This window comes from Scardinius erythrophthalmus (assembly GCF_964197995.2).
Source record: "Scardinius erythrophthalmus genome assembly, chromosome: 9".
NCBI classification, from domain to species: Eukaryota; Metazoa; Chordata; class Actinopteri; order Cypriniformes; family Leuciscidae; genus Scardinius; species Scardinius erythrophthalmus.
In genome coordinates, this window is record NC_138229.1 from 12,305,092 (window position 1) to 12,321,396 (window position 16,305).

At 36.3% G+C, this 16,305-nt stretch overlaps 1 protein-coding gene across 1 annotated transcript in view; it reads right to left on the reverse strand.

Moving 5' to 3' along the window:
- Positions 1–16,305, reverse strand: part of clstn2a (calsyntenin 2a) — a 232,778-nt gene that overhangs the window by 59,356 nt on the left and 157,117 nt on the right. The window contains exons 4-5 of the mRNA XM_081375476.1: positions 10,087–10,295; positions 3,344–3,493 (exon numbers count right to left, since the gene is read on the reverse strand). Coding sequence (XP_081231602.1) covers positions 3,344–3,493; positions 10,087–10,295 — 359 coding nt within the window. The remainder of the gene's footprint in view (positions 1–3,343; positions 3,494–10,086; positions 10,296–16,305) is intronic.

The following is a 16,305-nucleotide window of genomic DNA, read 5'->3' on the forward strand; positions in this document are numbered from 1 at the left end:
AGAAGTGTTCCTACCGTTCAAAAGTTTGAGGTTGGTAAGAAACAAAAATGTTTTTGAAAGAGATCTCTTCTGCTCACCAAGGCTGGATTTTGTGGTTGTTGATCAAAAATACAGTAAAAACTGTGTAAAATGAAACATTAAAAAAAGGATATATTGAATTAAAAAAAAATGTTGCATATTAATTGAGAAGTAGTATTTAGTGTCAGTGTTACTAAAGTCAGATTACCTTAAATAACAATACTACGTATGCTAATTGTAGGAATTCCAATTCAATCTCTTTGTTTATTTTCTATATACATGCTATAACTATTTAAAAAAAAGCTTTGTCAATATGGCAAATGTGAATAATCATGGCAATAAAGCATTGCTGACTCTAAAAACTGAGTAGGTATGACAGGAATGATTTGAAAGTTCTTGTGAACACAAACTTTGTGGCTTTGTGCACGAGAAAACCGTATTACCCCGAGTCAAACAGACACGCTTGGTGAACTGTATCACTGCCAAAACCCCAACATGAAAACTGTATTGCAAAGGGTTGAGGATTTACAAGATTTGTGGCTAATACGCTCAAGTCTGACATTTTGGCTTGCTTAGACTAGAAGCTGCCCTTTCATGGAATAAGTCTCTTCTTGGCATAGAGAGCGGCGTTCCTTTCTCCAGGTAATAACTCATCTAAATCCATGCCACCTCACACCAAATTCTCTTTACAAAACAGATAACAAACACACTTCCTCTAATTGGTTCAATCAGGATACTGTTCTCAGAACAGTTTCCCACTTTCTATGCTGTCACCTTGACAAGTGTGAGGAAAGGAAGATGTGACTAGATGTGTGACAACAGCTGGGATTAAAGTTTGAATGGCAAAATTGTCTCCAATTAAACAACTTGAGAATTTTGTAAGAGAGACCGATCTGCGTCTTAAAGGGATAGTCCACTAGAAAAAAAAAAATATATATATATACAATTCTAGGATCATTTTCTCACCCTCAATCCCTGATTTTCATTTGATGGAACAAAATGGGAAAATAATATTATTCATGCTGCTTTTTCCATACAATGATAAATAATGAATACATTTAAATACATTTAAATAAATTTACATTTATACATAAACACATATACAAACTCACACACACATACACAGTACATACTGTACACATAGGGCAGAGTCAAAATTCCTTAAAATTTCTTCGTTTGTGTTTTGTAGGATAAAAATAGTCATACAGGTTTGGAATGACACTAGGTTGGGTAAATAATGAGTAAAAAATTGTATTTTGAAATATCCCTTTAATGAAAAGTCTTGAATTATTTAACGTCTGACACTGTAGCTGCTGAATGTTTGACAAAGTTTGACTTTTGTCTGGACTGAATTAGTTACGTTGTTTCCTTTATCAGAAGGACTTGGGTTTGATTAACTCCTCCTGGCAGAAGAGAGAAAGAAATCCTCCATCTTTTTTCATGCTCGAAACACAATTTTAGATGACAGTGATTAGGCGTCTGTCTCTTGAGCCCCTGACACCCGCTTCTTAATGGCTCAACTGATGCCTGCGAATTGAATTCATCTGCAGACATTTTCCATACCTCAATCGATGCGTGAAAGAAGGTAAACTGTGAAAAATGCTGCCTCGTCCTTTTCTCCGATTTAATGATGTTGAATTCTCTGCCCATTGACTGTTTAGAACAAATTCATTACCACAGCATATGTAAAAGGTATTGTCTTCTTTGTCGTGTAGGCATTAGATATTAAAGCAATAATGGGTTCTTTCCGAGAGGTCAGTGTGAGTGTCTGTGGACAAACTGTAGGCTGAAGCTGCTGTGCAGTCCCTGTGGGAAGGAGGACTCCGCGGATATCGATCTGTCTAGTTAAGACCACTAACAGTGTATGCCACAGACGAGAGGAGAACAGAACAAGGGATCACAGAGGTCAGTGAGAACAGACTACTCCGCTGAGTCACAATACTGACCATTTTGTGGATGGAGGATGAGGGAGGATATAAGGCAGAGACAGAAAGTCGAGTCTGCAATTTAAGTCATTACCTCACAGAAAATCTTAACATCAACCTAAATTCTTTTTAGCATGTTCATGAGAGAAGTAGTGATGTCTGATATTTGACCAAATCGTTTGTCAGATCTTTTACATGAATCAGGTCAACTCTCTTTAAAGTTAATTTTATTCACACTTAAATTCAGTCCAAAATATCAGACCCCATTGACTTTTATTGTCTGGACATTCAAAATATCCCCTTTTGCGTTCTGTAGATGAAGAACATACAGGTTTGGAATGACATGAGAGTGAATAAATGATGATAGAATTTAAATGTTTGGGTGAACTTTAAGTCAAAATCACTAAATAAAAAAAGGCAGAGTTGTGAATCGACAGGGACTCAAAATTAGAGAGATTTTATCTGAATATCAAGACACTATTTAAATTAAAATTACTATTTAGGCACTCTATTACTCTTTCTTCCTGCAATAATTTGTAGCCATTTACTCCTGTATTCCACAAGTGACACTTTTTCTTAAAAATATAAATGCAATTATTTGATTTCCAAAAGACCTTCAGCATTTTGAAAACTATTTCTAAAGGGCTTTTGAGATATTTGCGACAAAAGATAAAGACTTTACTTAGATGTGGCCTTAAAAGACCTAGAGAAAGTCAATACTACCTGGTGAAAGCTAGTTTTTCTAGAATTCCCATTCATCTCAAGTTAGTCAACTGCCAGCCACATGACAATTTGAAATAATAACAACAATAATAATAATAATAATGATAATAATAATGGACCCACATACCTTTTTGAGCCAGTTGCATGAGTTGACTAACTACCATTGAGATGAATGGAAATTAAATAGCTTTCACCAGGTATTATTGACTTTCTTATTGTTTGGTCTTTCAAGGCCACATCTAAGTAGTCTTTATCTTTAGTCGCAAATATCTCAAATGGACTCTAATTTTTAGTCCCTGTCGATTCACAACTCCTTTTTTTATTTAGTGATTTTGACTTAAAGTTCACCCAAACATTTAAATGCCATCATCATTTATTCACTCTCATGTCATTCCAAACCTGTATGTTCTTCATCTACAGAACGCAAAAGGGGATATTTTGAATGTCCAGACAATTCCAGACAATTTCTTTTATTAAAAATAATAATATTATTAATAATAATAATGGACCCATAGACCTTTTTGAGCCAGTTGCATGAGTCATTAGCAGCGTCAATACCAAAATATTAGCTGTTCATGAAAAAACTGATCAGGATACACAGCTAATTTGAATGGCGTAAGGAATAGGGCAACAGTGAAAGTTGAGGTAACAATGTTTGGTTAGTAGTATCTACTGACCTTGCCAGCCAGGCTTGCACACTGGTTTGACGTCAATGTGAACCGGAACGCTTTCCATTGCCTTCTTCTGACCACAATCGTAAGCAGTCACCATGATTTTGTAGTGCTGCTGTTTGTCATAGCTCAGTCGCTCCGTGTTCCTGATGTTGCCTGGAGAGAGAGAGAGAAAGAGAAAAAAATGACAAAGAGAAAAACAAGCTCATGATATGTGAGATAAATAAAACTTAGGAGAGCAATTTGTAATTGTTGCAGCCGCAGACAGAGATACTACAGCAAAATATGATTTTAAACAATAATTAAGCTCCCATACAATGACTCTAGCCAAATGTTTTCAATCACAAAAGTAATTTCAACAGTGTAAGTGTCCACGTTGCAGCAATTATGGATATTATATCTGCAAGACTGTTTCCAGTGCTGCTAATTAGAATAAAGACAATTACATCTAATCTCCATATTTTGCATTTCACAAGGCTTTATAATGGTTTATTATCTACATTCATGGCAAATAAAATAACGTAAGTGGGACATATGGTTAACAAAATAACAAATAATGACTTCATACTTTGAATAATATATTCACTCCGAACACAGAGCTCAGCAGTAACCACCTTCCATTCTTCCATGGAGAAAACAAATGAATGGATGCATTTCAAAATGTTATCCCCATTCTCAACAAAATCCTTCTAACTTTTTTTAATGGATACTCTATTCAGTGCCTGATTAGAAGCAACTACAAATCGATTTACAGTGTACACCACCACTCAAAAGTTTGAGTTCAGTGTGAAGTCTCTTATGCTCACCAAGGCTGACTTTATTTGATCAAAAATACAGTACAACAGTAAGGTTGTTAAATATTATTGCAATTTAACAATATAGCTGCAAGCAGCAAAATGATAAATACCAGTAATATGATTCAATTGTACATTAGGTGGTGCTGTTAAAGAATGGTTTGGTCAATCAAAAATCTTAATTACTTTTTGCCGGCATGGTTTGAGGATGGTCAGAGCCGTTTTTGGTTCAAATTGAACCAACGGTCTAGGAGGAGTTCGAAAAAGTAGGGTTTCAATGTAATTCCAAATGGCGTACAACAATTTCGACCAAATGTAGCATTATTGCTATTGTTGTTCTTGGTATGACTCAAGGAATATATCAAGACTAGTCTCATTAAAATAGGCAAACTTAATAAAAAGTTATTAGCATTTTTGTATCAAAACATTTTGAGTACCTTCAGGGCATGGTCTTGATGACCCATGCTGAGTTTCGTAGCGATACGCTAATGTGTTTGTAAAATATAGCATTTTACAACAAAATTCAAAATGGCCAATGCTCAAAATGGCTGATATGGGAAAATTGGGTATCATTCGATTTAGTATGCTGCACTGAATCAAAAGAGTTTTATGAATTTTGGGCAAACCATTCAGAAGTTATAAGCAAAAATATTCATTTTCATATCTCCTGACCAGTAGGTGGCACTGTGCTAACACACTGCAAGTTGCCTCAGGTCAATTCTTGTGATTAAGTACCAGCCTCGCATCCACTGTGACGTGCTCTTCGTCAACTCTTCGTCTTTGTTATTCAAGAACGGTTTGGTTTATCAAAAATCTTTTAATAACTTTTTGCCAACATGGTCTGAAGATGATCTAAGCGAATTTTGGTGAAAATCGGCGTGACAGAAAGTGACATGCATTCAAATCGGCTTGATCCAAGGAATCAAAGGGAAAAAGAAATTTGTAGCCCTTATGGTACAAACATTTTTAGCATAAACATGAGTGCAACTCCAAATATGCTGTGGTTAATGATAAGACTGTCCTCTATCACCGTGTTAAATTTCATCATTATCCCACAAGCCGTTCTATAACCTGCCATAGACTCAAGAATGGAAAGAGGAGGAAGAATAATAATAAAAACACTAACAAATACAATAGGTGCATAAGCAACTTCGGTGCATGGCCCATAACAACGGTTTTCTATATTAATATATTTTAATATGTAATTTAATGAAGCAAAGCTGAATTTTCAGCAGCCATTAATCCAGTCTTCAGTGTCACATGATCAGAAATCATTCTAACGCTCATGAAACATTCCTTATGATCAACAATGTTGAAAAAGACTGTGCTGCTAAATATTTTTGTTAAAACCGTAATGGTTTCTTTGGCCAGAAAGAAGGGTTTATTTGATGTATACAAAGTTCAAAAGAACAGCATTTAATTGAAATAGAAATCTTTTTGTCTTCACTGTCACTTTATCAACTTAATGCATCCTTGCTGAATAAAAGTATTATTATTTTTTTTAAATCACACTGAGCAAAAACTTTTGTGAAGTATTTATTCTTAATCAAATATTAATATTTTTTAAATATCATATCACATCATTTTACTGAAGATAAAAATGGTCAAATTAACTATATTTTTGTTATGTTTTTAATTAGCTTATAGTGCTAACTGGTTAAAAAAAGTTCTTAATCAGATTGAAATCTTTCAGTTATATTTCAAATGAGGCATTTAATAAGAGAGACACGCACAAACTATAGTGCTGCTGTACAGTAAACAACAAACCTGTTATTTATAAGCCTACTGGAAATTGGTTCTGCTTCTACTAAGTAAGATGCACTTTCATTCAATCAAGACATATGAAACATAATCAATCATTACTGACCCGGACCTCTGTACAGAAACAATGTACAGATCTGACATTGTTGTATGAGTCATTCTTTATCAGCTAAGAGCTAAAGGTACATTCTGACTTTCTAACCTCTGGCGGGAAGCCAGGCTATGCTCTAAAAGCTTTTTTAGTGATGAGTATTCTTCCTGGTTAACAGCTCAAGAGGTGCCAAAAAGAAGTCAGCAAAGCACAGACAGTACACTTGCAGAGCTCCAGGTTAAATAACCATAATGACATGGATCCTCTACCTGGTTCTTGTCATTTGAGTAATGAGTGCTTTTTGTAACAGGTCTGATGTGTATAATTTAGCATTTAGCTCCCATAGTTGCTATAGGCATCAGCAGGGTTGCTGTTTGGTGTATGGCGGCGAGTCCGAATGCACTCCGTGGTGACAGAGTTCAGATGAGGCTGAACTAGCAGCTAGTGATTTGATGCTCTCACACGTCCGTGGGCCTGTGGTTATTTTTACCTGCTGGCTGCATTTCAATGAGACCAGCCGTGCTGTCAAGGAGACAGCAATGAGGAATAGAGGTCAGTCGTTCTGGGCTCCCAGACCAAGTCTGCACCAATCCTCAGAGCCACAAAGCTAAAGTGTGTCTTGAAAACCCCTCAAAGCCTTATTCTTCAACAAACACAGGTATGCCGGAGGAAGCGGGAGGTGTGTGTGTGTGTGTGTGTGTGTGTGTGTGTGTGTGTTCAGTTGATAGAGCTGATTACAGCAGCTAATGTCAGGTGGCATGATTAAGAGCAGGGGAGTTTTAAAAGGAACAGTTCTCCTCCAGTGAGTTATCAATGGGCCTCTGTCTGTGCTGCGCAGATAAAACCTGGAGTATGAAAACAGAAAATAAGACAAAGAGGGCGAGCAAACATGTGAGATCCTCAACTTGCCTGTGTTTCTGCAAGTGTAGCTCAAGCCAGGGGCATCGTGCACCTTTTTTTAAGGGGCAACATTGGCTGTCCTTGCTTACTTGGTGGAGAGAGTGGGCAGGAAATTGTCATTCAGTGATCACCATTAAATGTAAATTTAAATTTAAATTAAATTTGTATATGTTAATTACTTTTTTAATGAATGTATAAAATAATAAAAATAATAAAACATGCTAAATTGCTGCTGAACTTGGTAGACACGTAACTCATTATACATTTTGTTGAATGAAAAAGAGCTGAATAAATGGATACAGTAGGATACATTTACACACCCTATAAAGTAGGATACACATGAACATTTTGTTGAATAAAAAAAAGAGCAGCATAGATGGATAGCATGATTTCTTCTGTGGAACAAAAAAAGCTGATATTATGAATGTTTTCTCATTGTTTTTTATACATACGATGAAAGTCAATAGATTTCAATGTTGTTTTGAACCCCATCGACTTACTGTAATACAAAAACAGTTATTCTCTAAATATTCTCTTTTGAGTTCCACAGTAAAAAAAAAAGGTAATGTGGGTAGATGACAGAATTTCCAGTCAAAAGCAAATAATATGCTGCATGTACAATTAAATTGGACTGATTAAGACAATTTTGACAAGTGAATTCTGCCACAATGTTCCACACTTTTCTTTATCTACAATAAATCACGCACCATAATTATCAGACACTTTTTTTTTTTGTGAAAGTTGCATTCAAAATCTGAGGGGGCGTGTGCCTCAGTTTGAATAGGCATGACACTTGTGATTGAAACTTTAAGCATGCGCCTCAGCGTGTGTTTTAATTTCTGTTCTAACAGAATAAAAGCATAAAGAACAAAGAACACTAATTGATTGGCTTCAAGCAGAATTTTAGTGCTGTTGATGGTATAAATTACCATATCCGATATCCCTTTTTCTTTGACACTTTCACTTATTCCCACTTTCTCTCTTTTTTCTTTTTTCTTTTTTAATATATTTTTTATTTCTATTCATATCTATCGTCCTCCTTTTCTCTCATCGAATTCCATTCAAAAGTGAGTATCAAATTAAAGTGTCTGTGCCTCTTTGCTACTCGTCTCTATGTCTCTGTGTCAACGTTAGGAATATTTTCCACTGATAGTTCTTGGGTGCACAAAAACAAGGGTTTCACACAAAGTTTCACAATGTTTCATACTGCCACCAACACATACCAACAACCTTAAATCCATTCTAACTAACATCATTAGTGCATGTTTCTATACTCAAACTATTAATCTTTCTCTCTTTCTACTGATCTCATTTTCTTTGATTCTCTCCCTGCTCTTCCTCCTCCTCTCTCTGGACTGGAGAACACAATGCCAGTGGGCCTGTTGTATTTAATAACTCTCTCTGCCCTCTGATCCACAGTAAATAATGGAGCCAAAAGCCCTCAGAACAAAATCCACTCAGGCGGCCCATGCATCACTCAGCTCGCCTGGCACCAACCAAGCCCTGTCAATGCCAGTCGCACTACAGACGCTGGCAGGGCCCAAGGCGGCAAGAGGAAGTGGATGAGACAGGAGCTCTGAGTTCGACTTGAGCCCATGAAAGAGACCGCATCTCTTTTGCGACAGCTGACACCCCACAAGAGAACATGAGAAGGAGGCAGACAGCCAAAGCATGGAGACGGCTATGTGATCTGTGGGCTAACGTCACTCCTGCACCTTAGAGTCGTTTCTGACGTGCCCGGATGTGTCAAAGATTGGAGCTCTGAGGGTCCAGCTGGCCACTGAGCCGTTTAATTCACTCATGCATTCGGCGATAAGCAAATAAGACATCAATTCTGCACCCGTGAAAGACAAATACAGAAAATGAAAGCTAAAACAAATCAAATTCAATCATCTTCATCTAAGAGAGAAATTACAGGTGAAGTATGGAAGTGAGAAAATGATTTGAATGTCTTTATCAGTTTTATACTCTTCATGTAATAGCAAAACAGTGAGAAAGACAAGTAGAAAATAGCCAGCCCAGCCACAACAGAAGTGCGGTGTAAATTGTACTTAGTTACTCGAGTAATATTTTGGGAATTTGTGAATATATGTACTCTTCCTCGATAGCATTCTAAAGGAACAAAAACAAACATACGTTTTACTTCTTAGTCTTTACGTAACAAATTATATACTGTATATTCCTAGACCTAAAGTTTGGTTAAACTATTAAAATAAAGCAATAATGTTATAACCACTGTTGATGATGGGGACATTTTATCAACACTCACATGATAAAACGCAAAAGAAAAGGACCTGTTAATGAGCTATCAATAAGTATTTTTTACTACACCAGTAAAAAAGCTGCCAGATCAGTATAACCAAAAATAAAAATAAATAAAAAATCCCAAAGATACAGTCTCTGAAAACAAATCTAAATCTCATATGAAGTGCTGCTTATCAAATAAACTTATATATAATGTTGTTTTATATTTGAACTTAGAATTAAAAGTAGATAATAATTCTTTAGAACAGGATTTTTTAAGTGTAGTCAAATGTAAATGAATTAAAATTTAGGACAGTATGTCATTCAAAAGTATGATTTTTTTAAAATGTTTTTTAAATAAGTCTCTTATTCTCACCAAGGCTGCATTTATATGATCACAAATACAGTACATGTGGTCCAATATTATTACAATTTAAAATAATTGTTTTCTATTTGAATATACTTTAAAATGTAATTAATTTCTTTTTTTTAAGCCATTACTCCAGTCTTCAGTGTCACATGATCCTTCAGAAATCATTCTAATATGTGGATTTGGAGCTCAATAAACACTACTAATTATTACCAATGTTGAAAACTTAATTATTTTTGTGTTTAATATTTTCGTGGAAAATTATACATTTTCTTCAGCATTCTTAGTATTGCTAAGTATGCTTTTGAAATAGAAAGTTCAAAATAAATCATTTATTGAAAAGTATTAATTCCTTAAAAAATAACAACTGGCATAAAATAAGTGAAAATAATAAAAGGCCCCTACCAAATTCTACCAAAACATTTAGTGAGGTTAGTTTAGAGGTCAATTTCTTTAAAAGGTTTAATTAAGGGCAAATTTCAAGTATTTCTGGCAGAATACTTCTGCTTCCCACAGTATGCATACTTTACAGTATGATTTATGTGTGCTTTTTACACTTTTCACACACGTCTCCATATCTAAGACTTACCATTTCGATCAATAGCAAAAGGTGTCTCCTGTGTAACAATCTCATAGTTGCAGATTTGGCTGTACTGTGGAGAGCAGTCCTGATCCCAGGCCTCCACCTGCAGGATGCTGTCACAGATCTTGCCCTCGGTTACAGTGGCACGATACAACGGCTCCCTGAACACCGGGGAGAACTCATTTACATCATCCACCTGGATATGAACCACAGCTCTGCAATAGAAACAGGGGGAGGGACAGAGAACAACTAATCAGGGTGAGGAATAGAAGAGATGTTAATTGTATAGAACTGAGACTGATATAACACCTCCAAATTGTGCGAGTAAATTATGAATAACTTTACTCGTTAAAGAAATGAGCAAAGACAGATTTAAATTATTGTCTAAAAACTGTACTGAGACCAGACATGGCCAGACTGATTATTTAAATTGAATATGTCCTTGGTTAATATAATCTAATTTTAAGTATTTTAAACATGTTTACTTGATAACAATAGTACTGTGTTGTGCAGTAGGTAGAATATATGGCTTGATTAGCAGTTTCACCAAAACAAAATTACTCAAACATTAAGCTGTTGTTTATCAAACTGCATTCTGCACACCGACCCGAACGCAGATGAAGCTACGCCTGCAATATGTCTGCAAATACAATCATTGCTAAGTAATGCATTTTATTATGAATGAATCTGAATTTTTACAATTATCTGGATATCTGAAAACGTAGGCTGAGGGTGTAGGTTTAGTTTTAACTGGGGAAATGTTAAATACAGTTGAACTGCAGTTATGTATATACCTGTACATACATAGGGCTGTCATGGCACCAAAGTTTCAGTAGTCTGTACCAATACCACTAACATTTTTCTCTCTGGACCAATTTCGGTACCAGAGCAAAAACTGTTGAATTAAGTACTTAAATTGTGTCCCGTTTTGTCTCGCCCGTTGGTTATCACTGTCAATCATTGCAGCTTCCAATTCAACTGTGGATTTAAATATGGTTGTTAATCCAGAAACTTTGCAGTGTACTTGGCAGCATGAAAAACTAAGCTTGTATTCAGATTGTGAAAGGGTTATAAACAGAAAGAAGCAAGAGAAGAGCCCTCCTTTAATAATCACTAAAGGCTGTTATTAATCTCTAAAGTGCAAGCTCACTGAATTCTGCACTCTCACGAAAACTCCTTTTTTTTATTGTACAATGAATCTTTTATTTACATCGTGTTTGTTATAATGGGAAAACCGTGTGCGTTTTCAACGGTGTTGAGTGGATTAGCACCAATGATAGGCCATTGCGTTCATCGTCATATGATTGTGATTGGCTACAATGCTCAACGCTTGTAAAAGTATGCCGTAAATAGAAACCTTTGACAAACAAGAACGAGAGCAAGGAAGCAGCCTCTATCAGTGGGGTACCAAATTGGTTGTCAACTTTCTTTTTCAGTACTGACTGGTAGGGGTGTGCAAAAAAAAATCGATTCACATTTGTATCGCAATTCAAGCTTAATCGATTCAAAATCGATTCATAGAATTCCAAAAATCGATTCATATTTTATTTAAAAAAAAATGTTTGTAATGATGTGTATACTATTGTCCTGAAATGAGTTTAGCTTGCCATTTCCATAGATGGCGCTGCATCAAATTCACACTGACGTCTGCACACTCGTAAAGAAAAAGTAAAAGTTAAAGTTAAAATTGTCAACCAACGCTCTTTCAATGCTCCAAACTCCCACCGAACTCTGAACGGGCAAAGAAAATAACTCAATCCATAGCCAGTGGTATGCCAGCCCTTGGTGGACTATGAACTGGTTACACACACATACACCTAAATGTTGATCCGTTATGTGATTCTGACACATCACAAAAGTCCTGTTGAATGAACTGTAGTTGCCACAGTTCTAAAAAGAAAGGGTCTAATTTTAGGAAGTTCAATGTGCCCAGTCGAGTTCACATTTCAACAGTCAACCTGGTAGCTGAAGCACACTGAAAAAAAATGATTTGTTGAATTTAATCCATTTTTTTATCGTAAGTGGTTGCACACAATTGATTTTAGCTACATTTAAACAAATGCATTAAGTTGAACTAAAATTGATTAAGTTCAACTTAATGCATTTGTTTAAATGTAGCTAAAAATCAATTGTGCAACCACTTACGATAAAAATTATTAAATTCAACTAATATTTTTTTTCAGTGTGCTCCTATTGTTTGTTTGAACTGACTACAGCACTTTAAAGCTAAAAGAAAAAGCTTTTTTTATTTAAGTTTTATTTTAAACTTGAAATAAATGTATTTGAAAGCTGGCCAAAGCTTGGTACTTTGCACTTTTTAGTTGCAAAAGTTTTTATTTTTGTATGAAGACATATAAAGTAATATCAAACTACATTTAATTTGTTGTGTTTCTTTTCTTTTAAATTGTATGTCTACTGCAATCACATTGTAAACTACATTTACATACTTTTTTTTAATCGATATCGAATCGAATCGTGACTTTTTCTGAATCGTGCACCCCTACTGACTGGTACCAGTAGTATCGGTACATTTGACAACCCTACATCAACACACGTACAAAAACCCCAGAGAAAGTTGTATTGGGGTACACAGAGCTCACATTGAATCTTCTAGAAGTCCAGCTCAGTGTCTGCTATTAAGTCAAACCAGCTGTGAGCTTCTTTGACAGAATCATAAATTCATGTGTTGTTGTATGTCTTCCTAAATGGAGACATTAAGATAATGGGACCTGCATTTAGATTATCCCGCTGATATCCTGTACTCCGCGATCTCTCTTGCGAGCACACGTTCCCGCACACCCCTCTGTACCGTGGTGTCAAGAGACATTCATCAGAACGGCCCAAGCTGTGAAATCAAAAGCACTTCTTCATCTCTCTCTCTCACAGCAGTAGGTGCCTGAAGCATGGCTCTCTCCTGCACTTCATCAGAGCTGTGTTCCAGCAGCAGTGAGTTGCTATTGTAAGAGAGATTGTCGTGCACATACGGAGCTTCCGGCAACTTTGTAAACATCTTGATGGGTCATCAATGCTGGGCCAGCTTGGGCTGGGTGTGTAGCAGTGTGCAAGTATGGGTGTGTGTATGTGTGCCTGTAGCCAATTTATTTCCTGGAGTGCCACCAGGGACAGAGAGAGAAAAAAGAATGATGGAAGGAGAGAGCGAGTGAAGGCTGGACGGTACACTAAACTTCACTCTGATTTGAGATCTAAGGTGACGAGAGCACACTTTAAAGGGCCCTTTCACACCAAGGTCAATAACTATAACAATAACTATAAAGTTTCAGTAATCATTCTAATTCTATAGACTTTATGTGCCAGAGAAAAAGCCATTTTTAGCATGCAGACATTTTTAGAATTGTGTCTTTGAACTTCCGTTTTTGCAGCAGCTCTGTATATTTCTATGGCATCGCTGTTGAAAAGTAATTAGCTGGTGAAGTGGATTTACTTATTGTAGAGGTAACGAAAGTTATAATGAGCATTGTAATGTTTGAAGCGGATGTCATAACAAATGTCAGCAGACCAGGAAGATTTTAAAATGAGTGGTTTATTCATAAATCCGTAAGACCTTCCCATCATGCTGTGGAAATACAAACAGAATGGGCGGGGCTACATTAAAATCTATAGGATAGTGATAACAGTAACGACATCATTGGAATCACTATTTTTTGCCAGCCGATGAAGGTCATGTCAAAAGCACACAAAGTTCACAAACACACAGCTATGCTAATAGGGCAGATTCCGTGGGCGAGACCTGTTCCAATGTGATGTCATATTGGAGCATATTCTAGAACGGCTCATTTTGAGACACATACTGTTTCAGATTTATGGGGAAAATAAAAAATGGAGTCAGTAGTCACAGAGTATGCGTGAGTGTTATTTTGAAAGTGAAAGCAAAATGTGAACACGCATTCAAAAGCGATTTCAATACCTTGCATATTGATAGCAGCTCCCTGATGCCCGTAAATTATATACAGTATAGTAACCCAACTATATAATTGCGAGAGAATGCAAAAGCATTGAAATATATTTTTCCTCCCATTGCATTTTTTTTTTTCATCTGCATGTCCCTTTAGGGAGAATGTGTCATTTCCTTTCCGATCATAGCATTCAGCTTCGGGCTCATAGTTGTGGTGGTCTGCATTTTTGTTGAAGTGAAGTGAAAACCGCATTATTATTATTTTTATTTATTTTTTTGACATGGTACCATGGTAATACATGGTTTTTGAACACTACCATAATGGTAATATTGTGGTAGGGCTCTATGAAGTACCTTATACTACCATGTTAATATTTTTTTTTAAAACAGGAAACCGATAATGGTCTAGGTTGGTTAACGCTCAGCACAGCAGTTGGCTTCCTCATGGCTCTTCTGCTTCAAAAGCTTCCACAAATGTGGTTAAGCTTCATTCTGCTTTTAACTTTGATAATGAGATGAATTAAACAAATGGATCATTTGCACAGCAGGACACCAGTCCCTTAATTCACACAGTCCATATCACAGAGACGATTGTTCTTCTCGCTTGTAGAGTACAGCTGAAGTATTTTGTAGCTTTTATCCAAAATCCAAAATGCTAAATACCAGTACTTGAACCACTAGACCAAACTTTTCTATGTGACGTGCCACATCAAGTGTAAAACAATAATTATGGACTACATCCAGTGCCCTCCACTAATATTAGCACCCTTGGTAAATATGAGCAAAAGCGGCTGTGAAAATAAATCTGCATTGTTTATCCTTTAATCTTTCATTCAAAAAATTCACAAAGTGCACATTTAAGTAAAACAATTGAAAGTGGGAGGAAAATTCTCATTATGAAATAAATGTTTTTCTACAGTTCACAATTATTGGCAACCAATTATTGCAGCATCCTTTTCCAAAGATAACAGCTCTGAGTTTTCTAATATAATGCCTGATGAGTTTGGAGAACACCTGACAAGAGATTAGTGACCCTTCCTTCAAACAGATTATCTCCAGAACCTTCAGATTCCCAGATCCATGTTGTGCTTTTCCTCTTCAGTTCACCCTACTCATTTTCTATAGGGTTCAGAGGGAACTGGGACGGCCATGGCAGACGCTTCGTTTTGTGCTCAGTGACACATTTTTGTGTTGATTTTGATGTTTGTTTTGGATCGTTTTCCTGATTGAAGATCCAACCACGGCCCATTATAAGATTTCTAGCAGAGGGGGTCAGGTTTAGATTTTTGATCTGTTGGTATTTGCTAGAATCCATGAGACCATGAATCTAAACAAGATGCCCAGGACCTCCAGCAAAAAAACAAACAAAAAAAAAAAAACAGGCCCACACCATACAGTATAAGATCCAGCAGTATATTTAACCGTGGACATGGGGTATGGGTTTGCTGCCAAAACGTTCTTTTTTTAACCTTCATCTGACCAAAGAACCAGGTCCCTTTTGAAGTTCCAGTCATGTTTTTCAACCGAGTTTGTTTTTGGATGAGCGAGGAGTATTTTTCCAGGAACCCTCCCTAACAACTTGTGGTGATGTAGGTGCTGTTTGATGTTTTTTTTTTTTTTTGCTTTCTGACCCCAAGAGTCAACTAATATCTGGAATTCTCCATCTGTGATCCTTTGAGAGTCTTTGGCCACTCAAACTGTCCTCATCACTGAGCATTAGGAGAATATACATAGACATATGTCCTCTTCCAGACAGATTTGTAACATCTTTAGTTGATTGGAACTTCTTAATTATTGCCCTTATGGTGGAAATGGTGATTTTCAATGTTTTAGCTTATTTTCTTACAGCCATGATTTATTTTGTGAAGCTCAACAAACTTTTGAACAAACTATTTTCTTTGGTTCAAAAGGATAAACAATGCAGATTTGTTTTTCACAGCCGCTTTTGCTCATATTTACCAAGGGTGTCGAGGGCACTGTAATGCCCCAAATGTCATTGAATTGAAGTCTTTTTGATTTGACATCTTTTTCACCGATTGAGTCACTGATTTGCTCTCATTTTTAAATGAAATTCAAAAGACTCCTACTTTTAGCTATTTTATTTAAAGGTCCCGTTCTATGCCCCTTTTCACAAGATGTAAAATAAGTCTCTGATGTCCCCAGAGTGTGTATGTGAAGTTTGAGCTCAAAATACCCAACAGATCATATTTTACAGCATGTTTAAATTGACATTTTTTGGGGCTCAGAAAAACGAGCCGTTTCAGTGTGTCCCCTTTAAATGCAAATGAGGTGCTGCTGGACGACACAGGGGG